Source organism: Xiphophorus couchianus, chromosome 16, assembly GCF_001444195.1.
Source record: "Xiphophorus couchianus chromosome 16, X_couchianus-1.0, whole genome shotgun sequence".
NCBI classification, from domain to species: domain Eukaryota; kingdom Metazoa; phylum Chordata; class Actinopteri; order Cyprinodontiformes; family Poeciliidae; genus Xiphophorus; species Xiphophorus couchianus.
This window is the reverse complement of record NC_040243.1, coordinates 5,638,526-5,658,052: the sequence shown is the minus strand read 5'-3', so window position 1 is coordinate 5,658,052 and position 19,527 is coordinate 5,638,526. Positions and strand designations below refer to the sequence as shown.

General features: G+C 37.5%; 2 protein-coding genes across 2 annotated transcripts; both read left to right on the top strand.

Annotated features, from left to right (window-relative positions):
* The first annotated feature begins 864 nt into the window (after nt 1-864).
* On the top strand, nt 865-10,412 carry nmt1a (N-myristoyltransferase 1a). The gene is made up of 12 exons (XM_028042022.1): nt 865-1,020; nt 3,114-3,213; nt 3,412-3,556; nt 3,664-3,782; nt 5,505-5,596; nt 5,693-5,809; nt 5,912-6,082; nt 6,713-6,821; nt 6,911-7,081; nt 7,165-7,329; nt 7,412-7,549; nt 9,079-10,412. The coding sequence occupies exons 1-12, from the start codon at nt 917-919 to the stop codon at nt 9,097-9,099; spliced, it is 1,452 nt and encodes a 483-aa protein (XP_027897823.1). The 5' UTR covers nt 865-916; the 3' UTR covers nt 9,100-10,412.
* A 1,380-nt stretch (nt 10,413-11,792) lies between these two features.
* Nucleotides 11,793-19,281, top strand: LOC114159829 (all-trans-retinol 13,14-reductase-like). The gene is made up of 11 exons (XM_028042020.1): nt 11,793-12,025; nt 12,792-12,974; nt 13,088-13,329; nt 13,527-13,728; nt 14,845-15,042; nt 15,122-15,241; nt 15,887-16,025; nt 17,495-17,604; nt 17,677-17,846; nt 18,697-18,856; nt 18,960-19,281. The coding sequence occupies exons 1-11, from the start codon at nt 11,866-11,868 to the stop codon at nt 19,106-19,108; spliced, it is 1,833 nt and encodes a 610-aa protein (XP_027897821.1). The 5' UTR covers nt 11,793-11,865; the 3' UTR covers nt 19,109-19,281.
* Nucleotides 19,282-19,527: the final 246 nt, after the last annotated feature.

Sequence of the window (19,527 nt, the reverse complement as noted above, 5' to 3'; positions counted from 1 at the left end):
CCAAGCTACCGCAGGATAGAGCTCATCAACTTGTGTCTGACTAAATCTGGAAGCCATATGGAAGAAGTTAATTTGTTCTGTCTTACCTCATGATAGCACAGGTGAGAGCCACAACAAATATGGCCCTTGGCAAACCAAAGAAGCTCCCACATTAGTTTAGAAAATGTGGCTCATTTTATCCATCTCTTAGTCCATCTATCATTCTTTAAAACACTTCAATATCTTCGTCTGAGGCAGAAATAATAAAGCCATATTTTTTTAATTAACATTGCAAGATAAAATTTCAATGAAAATCCTGCTTATTTTTATCATTGATTAGATACAGTATCTGTGTAATATATAGAATAGATAGTTTTATTAAATTGTGTGCACATTTTAAAAAATATATGGGGAAAAAATACCAAAATGTCTGAACAAGATATTGTTTGCTAGTCTACCATGTATATTCCTGAAACAGAAAAGTTTCCTGAAAGGCACAGTTTTCTTTAACTTTTACTAAACATTTCCCAGAAAGCTGTCCAACCAGATGTCCTCATGGTTATTTTTGCCCAGTGTATCCTTTAGGGAAAGTTCCCACAAGGTTCCCAATATGATTTACATTGTGTAAATCATTGTGTAGAACATTTAAAGACTTGAACTTTAGCAATATCTTAGGGAACGTCCCTTCTAAAAATGATTTGAACTGTGAGGGCTGCAAAATCCCCGGCGTCGTGGCTGCCGTTATCATATATACTGGTGAAATTTATAGTGAAGAAAAAAATCAATAAACGTGTACATGTACTGTTGTTTACGGCAAACATTTTTGACATGAGCACAAAGGACGACATTAAAGGCGACCCCATCGCAGAGCCAATAGCGTGCAGGCTTGTTTAAAGGCGACCAGCGCACGCCGTGCACCCTCACTTCCTGGTCGAAGATGGCGGATGAGAATGAGACAGCAGCGATCCCGGAGAAAGAAGATGTAGAGGACCACGGGCACTGTAGCGACTGTGAAAATGAAGAGCACCACTTGGAGGACGGGTAACAAGGCAGCTTTATTCACACAGCGGCGATTTACGAGTTATACTGCCTTACTTTTACACCGAAGCGAATGCTAACTGGAGCTTTAGCAAGAAGCCAAGGCAACTGCCGTTCGTTGAAGTCCAGCCTCCTTGCGTTCTTCTTATTGGCTACAACCGGTGTCTGCGCGTTAACTCTGTAATGTGATTGGGTGAGGTTGGATTTCTTGTTGCAAAGTAGGAGGGATTTAGCGTCGAATACAGCAAGGCGTTGTTTTAGGGGGTTAAAAATGATCTAAATTGGGTTGGAAAATGACCTCGCAATAAACCACATATTCCCGTGTCCCCTGCGAAGATTAAATAAACAATTTTTTTTTAAAGTTTGTTACGTTTCAAGGTGTTAGCATGTCGCTTTTTGCAGGTAGTTACTGATTATGCCCAGTTGACAGATGCGAGTTAGCTGGCCATGCTAACAAAGCTGTCAAACCCCTTTTGTCCGATTCAGAATTAAAAGCGAAACAAGCAGATGCGCATTGATGACGATAATAATGCGCTTTCTGTTCTGCCTTTGTATCCTGCAGTGTGTGGCGAGTTTTCGTTTCATACTGTTTTGACAGAAATCTGCAAGGTCTAGAAACAGCTGAAGTCAGAAGAGCTCATACGCAAAATAGTCTGATTGAAATCCTACTTGGCTTGGCACTTTCCCCCTGAGCGTTTACCAAGCTGCGAGCCGCCGTACAGGGTCCCTTTCTACTTTTAAGAGCAACTTAAGAGAGAGAGAGAGAGTTATCTTGCCACCCCTCCTATGTCATGGTTCTTTAAGGTCATGTGTTGCCAAATGTAAAATAAAATAAACTTATTCTAAAAACACTTTTAGATCCACAAAGATGAAAACATGCTATCACTTGAGTGTGGTCGTTAGGTTGTTGATGACCTTGTTAATTCCAGAAGTAAGTACATGAGGTACCTCTCCATGCAAACAAAGAATAGGTCTGGTTGTTCGCATCGACTGAAATGGACCATGGAGAACAAACTATTGAATGTTTTGTTGTTCATTGTCCCAGTCACTCACTGACCTCCTGTACATAGGTATGTAGACACGCTTTTATACCATGCACTTCTCAACCAGAGGTCATGTGATTCGCCATCTGCACTGGTGAGGGTGCAGGGGGTTGAAATGCAGGCCCAGAACCTGGCCTCTGTCCTCTCTTGGACACTAATGAGATAATCCCCTGTAAGTACATTGTCAGGATGGATGCGAGTAGGTGTGTGGTTTATCAAGTTTGAACTCACTATTACTCCTTCCTGTTGTGTCTTTGTGTCAGTTTAAATGATCAAGTGAGGCTGTTTTCTCACCTGCTTTAGAGCTACAATATGTGGCTCTTTGGACCATCCACAATGGCTCTTAATAACTTTGGCTAAGAAATAAAAGGAACCAGCTCACGTTTTAAATATAGATATAATATCAAGTGCAGGTATTTAACAGTTTTTCTTTTTTTTCTCCCGCAATATTGTATTAAATTTCCATGCAGAATGACACTAAAAGAACCAGTAATGGGCTATTTACAGCATACACACTATATACAGTAATAGATCTATTTTTGTTGCCATTAGGTTAGAATAAACTTTTTTTAATTTTACATCATTTCACATCCCACAGGGAAAAAAACTACCCATACTCTTATTGAAAATTTTACATTTATTTGAAATCCTAAAAATAGAGATACAAATGATTGTTCTTTAAAAATCTAGCAAATCTCCCAAAGTAGATACTCAACTGAATATATAAAATGCTTTTCTTTTTTTCAAAATGTGGTTTTTTGGCAAGATTGTCGAGGTTGAAGACCTCTGGCCCATACTATAGGAAAAATTAACACAGATGGAGATAAAATGCATACAATGTGGATGTAGTGTTAATAATATTGGTAGTAGTGATTATAAAAGCATTTTGTTAAATAATAAACATTTAAGTGCATTTTACCGTTCCACATATAAAACAAAAAAAATACAAACAAGAGTAATTAGTGAACTTTGAACTGTACACAAAGCAATAATATTTCCGACATGCATTTAATCACTTAAATTTTTTAAGATCAGGTTTTCTCTGTTTTTCAGTGAACGTGGAGATGACACTGGTGCAAAAAAGAAGAAAAAGAGACAAAAAAAGAAGAAGAAAGCGGGTGCCACCGAAGCAGCTCAGGATCCCCTTGCTAAGGCATGAAATAATTTTTTAGCTTTGAAAAATTATTCAAGGTACAGGAACAAATTACAACTTGTAGAGGTCTTCTGAGTGTGGAGCAGCACACCAGAATGGCTAACAATCAGCTTAAAGTAATTAATAATGTTGACCTTTTATTCGTAATATATTTTTTTTCACTTTTATTCCAAATGAGCTGTTTAACTTCCTGAACAGGTGAATTCACTGCCAGCTGATAAGCTACAGGAGATCCAAAAGGCCATTGAACTGTTTTCTGTTGGCCAAGGCCCAGCTAAAACAATGGAGGAGGCGACTCGGAGGAGTTACCAGTTCTGGGACACACAACCTGTGCCCAAGCTTGGTATGACGATTGTTATGGCTTTTTATTTCTTTCATAAAAACAAAAATCTACTCGACTTATATGCTGTGTTGTATTTTTCTGCTTCATGTCAATTTTTTTTCCTTCAGGGGAGACCGTAACATCACACGGCTCAATCGAACCTGATAAAGACCACATTAGAGAAGAGCCGTACAGCCTCCCTCAGGGCTTCACCTGGGACACGCTCGACCTGGGGAACCCCGCTGTGGTAAGACCGAGTCAAATCACACTTCAAATAAAGAAATCTTCATTTCTCTTTATTCCACTTTGCAAAGTTTTTAACTTATTGTAACCTTGTGCAGCATGTCCATGTAGTTTACTTTCAGATCAGGCTTACCAGATTATTTTAAGTCGCACTGTATTTTGTTTAAAAGAAGACGAAGTTGCATCATATTTGCAATCTGATTTCTAAGATTATTTGCTCACAAAACTATTCATACACTATGATCCGTTTCAAATTTTGCCATGCTACAACCACAGTTTTAAATATCTTAGTGTGATTTTTTTTTATTTTATTTTATTTTTTGGAAGATTGATCAATGCAAAGCAGTGCATGCTTAGTGCATGCTTGTGAAGTTGATGGAAAAAATGCAAAATATTGACTCAGGCCACCTTGGTTATTAATTGGCATTGTGTTGACACGGCATGTTTAAAAGTGCAGATTGTTTCTTCAGTTTTCTACCATATTTGGTGTTTTGCATGTAGACCAAAAAGTTTAATTTTGCTCCTGTCTGACCAGCACATTGTTGTATTTTTCCACTTGAGCTTTGAATCTCTCAAGTTCCTCCAGTCACCATGCATCTCTTTGCTTCTTTTTTCTAATGGATAGCCATGCCTTTGTAGCTTTGCAGTTACTGTTTTCATTTTCAGATGATGGATTGAGAGCTGTTCAGAGGCTGGGATGTTGTTTCATAACCTTCATGAAGGTTTTAGTTTGATAATTTTCTCTAGCAAACCTTTGAGGGACTTACAGAGCAGTTGCATTTATACTGAAATTAAACACACAGATGGATTCAATTTGCAAATTAAATCACTCCTGGACGCAGTTGGTTGCACTGAGTATTTAGTTTTTTCTGATTGGTGCTTGTTTTCTTTAACAAACCCCCAAGGCCTTCAGAAATCAGGTGTAATCAAAGTGGGATTAAATTATAGATTTCAGGATTTTACAAGTTAAGGGAGCTCTGAAGGGAATTGGCTGCACTGCTTTTTATTTAGAAATCAAATCCTAATAAAATGTGTTGAAGTTTTTGGCTGCAGTTTTGTTAAATATCAGTACTTGTTGCAAGATTGGGTATTTAAATAATTATTTTCTGCTGTTCCTTTTTTCTGCATAAATAGTTTCTTATTTAAGTCACGTTTATTTGTACAGCACATTTCAGTGTCAAGGCAGCTCAAAGTGCTTTACATCATAAAAACATCATGCAGTCATCAATTATGAAACAATAAATAAACATCACATTTTGTCAAATGCTGTCATCAAAATCATCCAGCAAATACCCATCAAATATATTGATCAATATTCTAGTTGCTGTTAATCAAAGGCATCTCTAACAGGTCTAGATTTAAAGGAACTCTGTATTTTTCTGTAAGTTTCTTCAGATTTGTGGAGCATAAGAGCTGAATTCTACTTCTCCGTGTTGGGTTATTAGTAATTAAAACAAAAGTAAAGAGAACTTTATTGCAGATTCTTATAAATAATGTCTAAAATGATCTGGATTGTATTATTAAATGATAGTTGTCATTCTATTTCACTGAGACCAAAATTAGAACGTACGATTGGGGTTTAAATTCTCTTTGCGCACAGATAGAATTAGTGTAGGATTTACACTGGCAATGGAAGATGGAAAAATTATCTTACCTAACTGTTTTTTAAAACTTCCTGTAGTTTAGATCTTATTAATATGATTAAAATGTTTCTTTTGTCTTCCAGCTGAAGGAGCTCTACACGCTCCTCAATGAAAATTATGTGGAGGATGACGACAACATGTTCAGATTTGACTACTCCCCTGAGTTCTTGCTCTGGTAGCTTCATAAATTCAGTTTGTCATTTTAAAGTTACACTTAATTTCTATTTATAGATACTTTGGCATCAAAACAAGTAACCCGTCTCTTGTCCAGGGCTCTGCGACCTCCAGGTTGGCTGCCTCAGTGGCACTGCGGAGTCCGAGTGAACTCCAATCAGAAGCTGGTCGGATTCATCAGTGCCATTCCAGCCACCATCCGCATCTATGACATGTAAGTTAATCCATTGGATTCTTTTTCATTTTTATCTTTGCGTGTGTCATTAATCTCCAGCCAACTTCCACATCTCATCACTTGTTTTTCTTGTGCTTTTAGAGAAAAAAAAATGGTAGAGATCAATTTCTTGTGCGTCCACAAGAAGCTGCGAGCCAAACGAGTTGCTCCAGTTCTGATCCGGGAAATCACCAGACGGGTCAACCTTCAGGGTATCTTCCAGGCAGTGTACACTGCCGGGGTGGTACTGCCCAAGCCTGTGGGAACCTGCAGGTCTGCATGGCAGAAGGCCATCTGCTTTTTTGGGGGGTTTTTTTTGTCTTTTACTTATTGTAAAGCCTTGAATGTCATCTACTTTAAAGCTGCAGTAGGTAACTTTTATTAAAATGCTTTTAACATATTTGTTAAAACTATCACCATGTTGTAACAGTGTAATAGAAGACAAATAATCTGTGAAAAGATGAACCTCCTCCACCTTGCATTTCAAATTAATGCACAGCTACAGACCAAAAGCAACCAATCAGAACCAGGAGGAGGGTCTAAGCGATGTCGATCATCCTCATGAACATGATGCTAAATGTGTTAATGTTGGAGAAGCAACTTACTGTTACAAGAAAACAGCTTTTCTGCTGTCATTGGTGGCCTTGCTTATTGGCTTTAGCATTTTTGACATGGGAGAAGCTCTATCATAGCAGAGAGCAAAGAAGGGAGGCATGCACATGAGCTGATTGACACCGCTAAGACCCTCCTCCTGGCACTGATTGATTATTTCTAGTTAGCATTAGGAGAAGGCTGAGGAACTCTTCTTTTTTTATTTTCCCACAGACTCTCTCATAAACTGTCTTGACACATTTTTTATTAAAGTTGCATACTGCAGCTTTAACATACTCTTCTTCTGGACAGATACTGGCATCGCTCTTTGAACCCACGAAAACTAATCGAAGTGAAGTTCTCCCACCTGAGCAGGAACATGACTATGCAGCGCACCATGAAGTTGTACCGTTTGCCTGAGGTCAGTGGCAAATAGAAACAGATTTTGATGCGAATCATCAGCTAAGCTCTTCTTTCATCATATTCCATCATATTCTTTTCACCCTTCAGTCCCCAAAGTCTTCTGGTCTGCGAACGATGACCAAGAAGGATGTACCAGTGGTGAGCCGCCTCCTCCGCAAGTACCTTAACCAGTTCAACCTGGTTCCTGCCATGAATGAGGAAGAGGTGGAGCACTGGTTGCTCCCACAGGAGAACATTATTGACACATATGTGGTGGAGGTGATGAATAGTTTTGTTGGTTAATGTCTCAGCAGAGGTTTGCACCTTTTTATTATAATAATGATGATGTTATTATCCAACAGAATGAAGGCAAAGTGACAGATTTCCTGAGTTTCTACACACTGCCTTCCACCATAATGAATCACCCTGTTCATCGCAGTCTTAAAGCAGCGTACTCTTTTTACAACGTGCACACCACTACACCCCTGCTGGACCTGATGTCCGACGCTCTCATTCTGGCCAAATCGGTTCGTCTAACACATTTTTATAAAAACGTACATAAGAGATCCTTTCTTCACACATTAAACTCCTTCTGCTTTGTGCCTATAGAAAGGCTTTGATGTCTTTAATGCACTGGATCTAATGGAAAACAAGACTTTCTTGGAGAAGCTGAAGTTTGGCATTGGGGATGGAAATCTACAGTATTATCTGTACAATTGGAAGTGTCCCAGCATGGGAGCAGAAAAGGTACATTTTACCTGGATTCTATTTTTTTTTTTTTAAGTTACCTGAATTATTCTAAAAGTATTAGTTTGTGTCCTAACACCCGCTTAATATGACAGCGTTTCCACCTTTTGGTGACGGCTTGGTTGGCCTTTGGGTTAAAGTGTCAGAAATGTCTAAATTTTCATCAGCATAGACAATATCACTGTTTTCTTGGAACAAATTGTGAGGAGTTTTAATTTTACTGATAAACACAAAATATTATTTTGCCACATTCATTGTTGTGATGAACATTTACCCATTAAGATAATGTGTAAATTATCCTAATCGAGATAATGACTCAAAACAATATCTTTTTGTTTTGAGTCATTTCTCTGATTAGGAAATGACTATCATGTAGTCAGTGTCCTGAATATGGCTATGTGTTGGATCACTGCAATGACTTTACCTCCCATTAATTTTCCTCATGCTTAATTAGACCCTAAAATTTCTGCATTATAAATCCTGTTTTTTAATTTGTCTTGTGCAAAAGATATTAGGCCTGTTATAAAAGAATATTTTAGCAATCAAGTACTCTATAGAATATTTTTTACAATTTTCTGAGGAGTCAGATCTCTCTCTCTCTGCCTCCCTCTGTCCGTTTGCTCCAAACTGTGACGACACCAGAACAGCTCTCGTAGTCCAACCATCGCACCACAAAGTTCAACAATCCTTATTTCTCCCCCAAATCCTGACCAAACGCTGCAAAATTCAACAACATGCTGCTAGCAGCTCATAGGCGGAAGTAACAGCGCTGCCCTCCACAAATAATGATCCGGGCGGAACACGGTGTGCTACATAATTTAACGAAGTCTTGAGGCAGATAAATTTTCCTCAAGGAATTTTAATAATCGAGGTACTCGAATCATTCGAGGAATCGTTTCAGCCATAAAAGAAATGTAAATTTTCTGATGAACTCAATATTGGTTTTTCATTAGCTTAACTGAAATAAATGGCTACTTTTCTCCCTTTGTTCGTAATATTTACTTTTTCCGGTTTTTGATTTGTATCACTATAATAAATTGACTTTTTGATGCTATTATTTGAGATGCAGCTGTACACTGGCATTACTTTTATTGGAGTATAGGTGTGTCTGTCCTTAAGACTTTGATAAACCTCCTGACCAAACTGTTAGTACTTGTTTGAAAAACATAATGTCAGTAAAATGTAAAAAAAGAAAGAAAAAGTGTCATTTTAAAATTAAGTTCTCCACTGTCTTATCAGTTCCTCCAAATATAAGTTTGAAACAAAAAAAAAACAACACACGTTTCACTGTTTTGAGAGTTTTGTAACTTGATACCCAACAATTCTGGATCTCGCTAGCTAATATTTTTTAATGTACTGTTGTGAAGTACCGAAGAATATAATTGAATATCTTTTTGTTTTGAGTCATTTCTCATTTCTTCCTCTCGCACAATTCAAGATGTCGTCATGTAGAGTAATTTGTGATTTAAAACTGAATTTAAAATCTCCTTTGTGTATTTTACTTAACAGCTGCTCTGATTGTTTTTTAGGTTGGATTGGTTCTGCAGTGACATCCCTTTATGCCACAAGCACGCGTCACCAGCGGGCCTGAAAACTGCACCATGGACTGATGGCTTCATGCTTTCGGAAAAGAAAACCCACTCCCTCCCCCTCATTTTTACTTTCTGACCTTTTGAACTTCGACCTGCACTACCGCTGCCAGGTGTACAGAGGCTGGGAGAGCCCCCAGGTTTTCCCCCTCCCTCAACCACATGGACCTTAAGCCATTTGTAGTTTATCATTGCAAACAACTGTATTTCCTCTGAAAGCTGTCTTAAAATGTACCAAAACACAACCGAATGCACGGGTTACTGGCCACTCCTATCTTCGAGACCCACAGTACTTGTACATAATAAGTCAGACATAACTGAGGTTAATGCCCTAACACATGCAGAGTAGAACCTACTGTTTGATTTTATCCTCAAATATTGGAAGTGCTTTTTGCAACTAAAATAAAATTGAGTTTTAGAAATAATAAAAACAAAACAAAATGGGTGACAGAAATTTTAACGAGGAGGCTGAAAAAGATGCGGTAAAAACCAAAAATGGACTTAAGATAAGGGCTTCTGGTTCGAACCTTCTTGTCATGCTTGACCCTTTTTTTTTTTTTCTTTGTTTAAATCTGTTTCAACAGCCGTGAAGGTTGCTCAGCACTGCTTGAATTAAACCCAGAGTTGGTGTTTAATTTCTGAAGCTCCACTCATTTATATCAACTTTTTATGGCCGTCCTTCTTCAGCTTACTGTACTAACAAAAGAATCACTGACTGATCCTGAGTCTGCTTAGTTGGACACAAATCAATCCACATTGGTCAGGCTGGACTGCTGAAATGAGGCAAATGGCATTCTGATGGGGGGGGATTGTGCTTCACACTTGTTAGCAGGGATGAAATTTATGACAAATTTTAATATAAATGTCCCCCCCCCCAGTTGAAAAAATGTTCACCCTGAAATAATGTTTCCCAAACATTTGAAAAGTGTCAGGGTGAGTTCAGAAATCTTTATTAGCTTTGAATGTGGGGAAAGTCAAAGAATGAGTTTAAATGTTTTACTTCAATAAAGACTTAAATTATTGAAATGTAAACAAACATGGAGTTGTCATCAAGTTTTAAAGTTCTGGACTGATAATTGTCAGTTCATCTGAATTAAAAGACAAAACAACACACTGATATTATTATACAGCATGGCATATTTCAAGGCATCCTTCATATTGACTGCTGGGCTGCTTTTAAATTGGGTGAGGTTTTATAGTAAATGATGGAGTCGCGCATTGGAGAAGTACAGGGTGGGTGACGCTGACTCTAATAAAGTGTTTCTTATGTAAAACTTGGGTTTTGTTTGCAAAGCATGTCCAAAACATTTATCTTCCTGTGATTATAATGCAAGAATTTAATGTGAAGATGCAAGTAAGGTTGTTTTTTTAATTTGGAGTAGGAAATGCCTTCAAGAAGTTGCCACATTATTGCTAACCTTATCAAATGGGAGTTTTAAGCCAAATCATTCAGTCTTTAGCAGTCAGTATTAAACAAGTATATCTATTTGAAAGTATGTATTTCATTATACACAAATGTAGTTTTTCTTTACACTAATAACTGTGTTCAGATTACAACCACCTATCCAAATCACTGCTGTTTGATTGAAAGGACATTTTCTGTAATTGAAGTACAGGGGACAAAAATACAAAGTTGCTGAAAATATGAAGTCGCAATTCAAAAATCACCTGAACTTAAATTTTGGTCTAAAAGTTGCTTTTCCACCATTTATTTGTTCTAAAAAAGTTCCTCAAACATGTTATCTTTCTATAAATATCTATTGTAAAAATTCAAACAATATAAATTGTGCTGCTCATGTAGGTGGGGCTGCATTGCCAAACAAATGCAGTCAAACTAGAAAGGAAGATGTGAAGCATGTAGATACAGGTATGTCTCAGTAAATTTCAACATCATTGAAAATAGTTCTCAATAATTTGACAGATGAAACTGCTTTATTCATACTCCTTGTGTTAAAGTTTTGTGGAAGGAAAAAGTATGGTAGAACCAAGAGCTTTTAGGAAGGGCAGAGACAGATTTTAAGTATCTTAGGTTCAGTGTGAAGTTTTTTTTTTATAGCCGGTGATAATTCGAGGTGCGATGCCATCTGGTGGTGTCGGTCCACTGTGTCTTTTCTAAGTCAACAATCGGAGCACCTCATGCTTTCCTCTGCAAATAGTTTTTATGGAGATGGCAGGTTAATTTTTCCAGCAGCATTGGAATCTCCCTATACTGCTAAACATATAAACTTAGGACCTGATCTAAATCCCAAGAGAAACTGGAATATTGTGAAAAGGCAGATGTGAAACAAAGTCAATCATGCAGTTGAACTGAAAACATGAGCTTCCTTCCTTAAAACCACAGACTGATCTAAGTTGATGCAGTAATCATAGAAAAGAAGCTCTGACCAAGTGGCTGCAGTACAGTAAACATATTAAACTTTAGGTCGGCATAACAAACTGACTCATATTTGGATGGCTGACACAGCATAAAACTAAACTGCTTTAAATGTATGATTTGTATCGAGTTTTTACTGTTATAAAGGTCAATTTAGCCTCAGCCATGCAGTACGACATGGCCTCGTACCCGTCGCTTATTGGACGGGATAATATTACGTATAGAAAATCTAATTTTCTGATTGGGTACTGCCATCTGTCAATAAAGTGGGCGGGACTGCGCTACACCCAACAAGGAAGTGAACTCGAGTAGTTTGACCAGTTGACAGGCCGAAGCAAAGAAAAGTTGGCGTGATGTTGATGATTGTAGCTTTTGCTTGTGTGTCTTTGGTCATATTTATACTTAAATATGTCTTCGGCTACTCAGGTCCGAACCCCTTTGAGAAGGACTGTCGTGAGCCGCTAAAAGAGAAGGTTTACGACAAGAAAGAGAAAAACAAAGTCCTTAAGCAAGGTGAGTTTATTTGTATTTTATTCATGCAAATCTATTAACCTAGTTCATAACACTGATGTAAATTTTATGGCTGCAAAGCAAGATGTGTCGACCTGCTTAAGAGAATATATTTATATCCTATTTTGATTTAATAGATTATTTAAGAATTATTTGTCCCACCTCTTGGACTAATTTAAAAACATGTATATTAAGTAAAACATCAAAGATGTGAAATGTGCGACGGAGTAATATTGGTATGGTATATAGAAAAAGACGTACATTTCTGCCAAAAACTCAGAAATTTCCAAGATTTTCTAGAATATTTTTAAGACCTAAAAAACAGACTTTTTTCTAGGCAATTTTCTACTTTTGACTCTTAGAAATGTAAACAAAATTTCCAGAAAATTTCTGAGATTTTTATACAGAAATGTACTATTCCTTTTTTTATATTTACAACAGCCCTAATATGGTGATGTAGAGATGGGAGTTAATGATTCTAAAAACTTATTGGTATAAACTTGTGAAAATAAAAAAAAAGATTGTTTGTGCTGTAGATGCACTGATTCTCCTGTTTTCTTAGAGGCTTTACGTCCATATCCTCATTTTGACCATTTAATTTTATTTCAAAGGACTTTAGTACATAAACGGTACAGTTCAAGATTATATTTTTAATTAAATCTATAGTTAAATATTTTCTAAACATGAGTTTGTTTGCTCTGGGAATATTTGGTCTATTTCCCTTTTTACCCACAGCTGTGATTCATAATTCTTACTTTTTTTGTGACAGGTTTTGTGGCCAGTAAAGTGCCAGATAACCTGGATGCAGTGATCATCGGCAGTGGTGTCGGTGGACTCGGGCTGGCTGTGCTCCTGGCTAAAGTTGGAAAGAAGGCTCTGGTTCTGGAACAGCATGATCGGGCTGGGGGATGCTGCCACACGTTCACAGAGAAGGGCTTTGAGTTTGATGTTGGTGAGATGATTCTTACATGTCCCTTGCATATGCAGGAAGATCAATTTAAAAGAAATTTGTTCTTCTTTTCTTTGCAAAAGCTATTTTTGTAATAAGACATTTTCATATTGTAGGTATCCACTACATCGGTGGTCTGATGGACCACAAGCCCTTTCGCTGCATGCTGGACCAGATGACCAATGGTCAGCTGGAGTGGGAGAAGCTGGAGAACCCGTTTGACCACGTTGTGCTGGGACCCCCTGAAAACCGCCGCTCCTACCCCATTTATAGCAGCAGCGCTCGCTACTCTGAAGAGCTGAAGAAGCGATTCCCTGGAGAGGAGAAGGCCATCGATGAGTATCTGAAGCTGGTGAAGGTAGGGTTCTGTGATGTTAAACCAATAAAGGGATTAATCATTTTCAAATGACTCAGACTTTAGTCTTTCATGTAAATGCTTTGGATTTTCACTGTCATCTATTCAAAACTCCTTTTAAGGTCAGAGTTGAAGTAAAAAGATCCATCTTACCATCTGTGTGTGCTCTGTGTTTTTTGTTGTTTGTTTTTTTTTTGCAGAAAACCGGGAAAGGCATTTGGGTCATGGCTGTGCTGAAGCTCTGCCCCTTACCTTTGGCCAAGTTCCTGATCCACACCGGCCTCGTCAAGCATCTGTCTTACTTCTACAAAATGGCGCCACGCAGCCTGACAGATGTGGTCAACGAGCTGACGGAGAACAAGGACCTCAGAGCTGTCTTCACCTACATCTTTGGCACCTATGGTACGCCTGGCGATTTTGTTTTCTGGTCAATAGATGATAATCACACGAGACTTTGTTAATTTGGTCTCCTAGATGTCCCTATATGAGACATTTGTCTCTTTTTCCTTTTTGTTGCTGTCCTTCTGACTATAGCTTGTCCGTTTCTTCCATTTTATTTATTTGGAGTATTAGTCTGTGTGTCTCCAATGGTATAAACTCACTGTTCTTGACTTGTGGGGTCTGCCTGGCTTCACTTCTTGTTACTGATTTCTTTCAAGCCACTGTTTATCTGAAAAAAGTGCAATTAACACTGTGATACCCATAAAGAAAATGCAGTGAAGCCCATTTCCTCCAGAAGTTATTAAATTAGTAAATTGAGTCCACCCTTGTGTAATTTAATCTCGGCATAAATGCAGCTGAAGGAGGATTGTTGGAGCACATTAGTGGACAAACAGCAAACACAGCAGACAGGTCAGTCTTCTGTGGAGAGCTTTAAAGCAGAGTTGGGTTCTAAAACAATAACCACACTTTGCTCAAAATAGAGAACTGCAATCTCATTAACTCCAAATCCTATTTTAAAATCTGTGCAAAAACTCAAAATTTACTCTTTAGATGCTCATCATTCTGTCTGACTGAATCTGAGCTATTTAGAAACAAAATGAAATGTCAGGCTTGTATAGCGCTTTTCAGGACACACAGAGATGCTTTACAATAAAATCAGTCATTCCTATTCACACACACTGAATCATTTACACACTGATTCACACACTGATTTTGCAACAAACGAGTGAAGAAACATGTCAATCTTTACAAATGAAAAGCTGTAGATATACCAGAAAGATTTTTATTTTTGGAAATATCCAAAACACACAACGGCTGAAATTGATACTGAACATTTTCTCGAACGCAGAAAGTTTTGGTTGAAATAATTCTGGGTGGGAAGATCAAAATTAAAAAGATGTACTATTCCATGATACCCACTTTAATAATTTTCCTTCATGTTATTATTTTAGGTATTGCTCTTCACCTCCAGTCAAATTGGATTTGAGTCCTGGCTTGTTATTTCAGGACTCAAATTTATTTGTGAGCTGGCTGCTCAGTTGTTGATTTTTGTATTTCATTTCATTTCATTCACAGGCAACCTACCAAAAGATTCCAGCTTTTCCATGCACAGTTTGCTGACCACCCACTACCTGACTGGCGCCTGGTACCCTAAAGCTGGCAGCAGTGAGATTGCCTACCACATGATTCCCATCATCGAGAAGGCAGGGGGCGCTGTTCTGGTGCGAGCCCCAGTCAACCGCATCTTATTTAATGATGCAAAGGAAGCTTGTGGTGAGCTTGACATCATGCGTTTACCAGCCTGATCCTCTATATTAGATGAATCTATTGTTCTTTCTTTTTTTATTTTCAGGTGTGAGTGTGTTGAAAGGTCAGGAGGAGGTGCATATAAAGGCCCCTATGGTCATCTCTGATGCCGGTATTTTTAATACCTATGAGAACCTGCTGCCCAAGGAGCTCCAGGCCATGCCAGGTCAGTCAGCATCAATGGATGATCTCAAAAACTTAAAATGTTTCCCAAAAATATTCACACCACAATAACTTTATAAATTTCTGATTTTGTAAAGTTACCACCACAACACTGTGACTTAGTAATTATTATTTGCTGTTGAAATGATCCCAGAAACTGTGCTCTTAATTACCCACAACACACAGTATCTGTGTGTGTAAAACAGAAAACTTCTCTGAAGACCTAAAGGCGTCTGTGGTGTGCCTGATTACAAACATTCCTGTGAAGCTTGAAAACAGTGTTTTTGTTTCAAAACATGTTGTTTTGCAGCTTGAGAACAAACTGGAAAACAAGCTGAAAAATATATTTAATTTAATATATTTAATAATATATTTAACCTAATACATAAGCCAATATATTAGTAAAATAAATGTAACAAATATCAAGTTAAAAATCTTGCACATTTGAGGGTAGAAAAACATTTTATTACACTTGATTTTATTTAGAGATAGGAAAGTATAGGGGGCTGAAATGTGACGCTAATTTCTTAATTTTAAATATAACATGAAAATTGCTGATCTTTTTCCTACTATTTCAGTTTTATGCTGATTTGTGTTTGTTTATTATATGATGTTTCAACAGTTTGTTGTTGTCTGTGCTGCCTTGCAGAGATCCAGAAGCAGCTCAGTTTGGTGAAACATGGTGAAGGAGGTCTGAGCATCTTTATTGGTTTAAATGGAACCAAGGAGGAGCTGGGCCTGAAAGCAAACAACTACTGGATCTTCACTGAGAACAATTTTGATGAACTGTATGTTTTCTCTTTTAATTCCTTTATTTTTACTCGGTTTTAGTGTCAGTGTTACAGCAGCTAAGAGTCCAGTATCACTTTGAGCCACCAGAGGGAGCCATTTTGTGCTCATTTCAAAAGTACCTCAGTCACAGAAAATTACATTTAAACAATTAACCTAGCTGAATATCAACAGTTTTATACATTGTAGATAAATTATAGTTGACCAGCATAATATAATCTGTGTTAAGTTAATTCTACCATAAAATCGCCATTTCAGGATTTTATTTGTAGCTATATCCAAAAAAACATTTTTCTTCTTTTAAAAATATTTTATAACATTTTTCAAAGTAGAGTAATACTTTTTTCTGGTAAGACAGAAAAAAAAACTATAAATTAAAATCTATAAACTATGAAACAGATGAATTGTGACTTTTGGTTTAGGAAATTATATTTTTTTAATGCTTTAACTTACAAAATATTTAGTATCACACTTCCCCGACATGGAATTTAGAGCTATTCATAAAAAGCATTAGCAGGTCTTTTATTTTACTTCATAGTCCTTACTCTTTTACTACCTTGTGGCGTTCGTAGGTCTGTTTTATGTGGGTCTGAGAGCGTACTCGGTATGAGTAATTCGTAAAACGTAATTCTTCCCAGTCATGTTCTAAAGCAAGGCCAAAATTTCTATTGCTATTACATATGCACAAACGATTTCTGTATTATTTTATAGTTGGTAACTGTTGGTAAAATATAAGATGTCAAACTTGTTCATTGTAAATTTAGTGTTTATCAGCTGATACTTTCAAATAGTTAAAAATAATATGGCTCATTTAAATACCACTCTGCGTTTAAAATCCACTTTTTTAAGTTTGCTACTCCTTTAAAATCAAAATCAACATAATAACACGGGTATCATCAAAGCTAATTACAAATGATGCTAATGACAGTAGGTATGCTACACACATAGAGTCGCTCAGGAATGATGAAGCATCTGGTGTTTACATATTGGTATGGGGGGACCTAGCAAAAATCTGCATGGGGCGTGTCGGCCCTGCTTATCAATACAGTAAGACCTATTTTGTAATTTTAAAACAATTACCATGTTTACTGTGCTAGTCAATGTTACTGTCTGTTATAAGTAGCATGGCAAGATCTAATAGGTAATGGGATAGCTGAACAAGAAACATTTTGTTGTTTCTATGAGCTCAAAATGACTGCCCTTCTTTAGATCTGTGTATATAAAGTTGTAACTTTCATAATTGTTGTTGTAAATATCCCGTAAAAAACCTGAAGAGATTTTAGGAATGGTCATGAAGCACGAGCAACTTTGTGTTCAATTTGAGAGAGTTACTGTGAGGTGATGAACTCTTGGCTGTTCTAGCATCAATGGCGGATACAAAGTGACATCATGTCTCTTGTTTTTATTCCTATCGTTAAGCTGCTCTAAGCTAACAGCTTTCACTAGATTTACCTCTGTTTATTTAAAGGGTGGAGAAATATATGAATGAGGAGCGGGAAGAGGCGTCTAAGAAAATACCTCTGCTGTTTGTCGCCTCGCCGTCTGCCAAAGATCCATCGTGGGAGGAGAGATCACCAGGTACTGTTGGGTGATGGCAATATATCCTCATCTGGAATGCTTTCTTCATCATAGTGTGTTTTGTTTTAATAGGAAAGTCTACTTTAAGTCTGGTTAGTTTTGCCAAATACTCATGGTTTGAGGAGTGGAAGGACGATAAAGTGACGAAAAGAGGGTCTGACTACAAAGAGCTGAAACAAGCATTCATTGACTCCGCTCTGGATGTGGTGATGGACATTTTCCCCAAAATCACCAGGGACAAGGTAAAGGATTCTGGACTTTCTCCCACTATTTCCTCCTTAGTCTTTCTGTTGTAAAACTTACTTTGTCTGTGTTACCTCACCAGAAACTTATTTGTCACTATAAGAAATCTATGTAAGTTGATAGTGCTTCAGAATGATTTCCATGAGTTAGAAAATTTTGCAAAATTAAAATTTTAATCAGTGTTGAAAAGCCATGTTGATGTCTTTCCACATCTATAGAAATGTCATCTGGGTTTGATGTTGGAACCTTTTTAATAAATTATTGTACAAATTCTAAATGTATACATAGGATGATGTTTGTTGCTTTGGACAAAGTCATATTTACAATATTCACATTATGTCAAATTGATTGACACATTATGCAATAATGCCAGTAATATAAAGTAATATTACAAAATTGGTCTTCAAAATGTAATCAAACATCATTTAAACCGCAAAATGTAATAAAATCCTCGATCGCATTTTGTGTTACTTTCTGCTGCATTATGTCTTAACATTATTCCATTTTCCACTGGTTATTATTACAAAAGGAGCAGGTTGCTCTTGTTAACTTGTGTACTGTAAATTTAGTGTTTATTAGCTATTACTTTAAAATAGTTAAAATAATATGGGACACTTAAATAGCATTCTGCATTTTAAAATCCAACCTTTTTGTAAGGTTAAAATCAACAGCCAGTTCAAGGATTTTATTCCATTTTGCATTGATTATCAGATAATACAGTTTTAATAATCTTTTATTACATTTCAAAGCCAAATTTTATTACATTATCAGATATTGCGGTGTTGCACATGCCTTTTTAAAATCAAGCTAGCTATCCTTGTTACTCAGAAACCTGTTGTGTTTGTGCAGATTGAGTATATTGACGCTGGAACCCCCATCACAAACACACACTACATTGCTGCCCCCAAAGGTGAATTCTACGGAGTGGACCACGGCATCGCTCGGTTCAACCCTGAACTCAACGTTACAATAAGACCTCAGACTCCCCTGAAGAACCTCTACCTGACAGGTGTGTCCTTCTGTGCTTCTATATACCAACCAGAGAATAAAGATTGGTGTGTCCTAATCTCAAATGTATCACCCCTGATGGTTTTTACATGTTCTGTCTACAGGCCAGGATGTGTTTTTGTGCGGTTTTGCTGGCGCCCTTGCTGGAGCTCTCACATGTGGCTCGGTCATTCTGAACCGCAACCTCCATCTGGCCGCCATCGCCTTGGCAAAGAGAACAAAATATGTGAACAACAAGCTGAAAGACGAATAGCCCCTCCTATTCGCTCTGTTTATGCTTATTGTTTAGTTTCACTACAGAAGTGAAAACTTCCACATCAAATGATGGGGCCCACAATCTGGACTTCCAAAATGTTCCATTTGAGGGTAAAGGTGTGTAAATGAAAAAAAAAAAAAGATTAAAATTAATTGTTCTTGAAGAGAAATTCAGTTTCAGGTCTTGAGAGAGGATGAAAAAAACTCTAAAATTACATAAAATTGGGGCGTGCTGTGGTGGCGCAGGGTTAGCACGCCCCACGTTTGGAGGCCTTAGTCCTCGACGCGGACGTCGCGGGTTCGACTCCCGGTCCCGACGACCTTTGCCGCATGTCTTCCCCCCTCTCCTCACCCTCCTTCCTGTCTGCCTACTGTACAAAAAATACAAGCCACTAGTGCCGCAAAAACTCTTCGGGG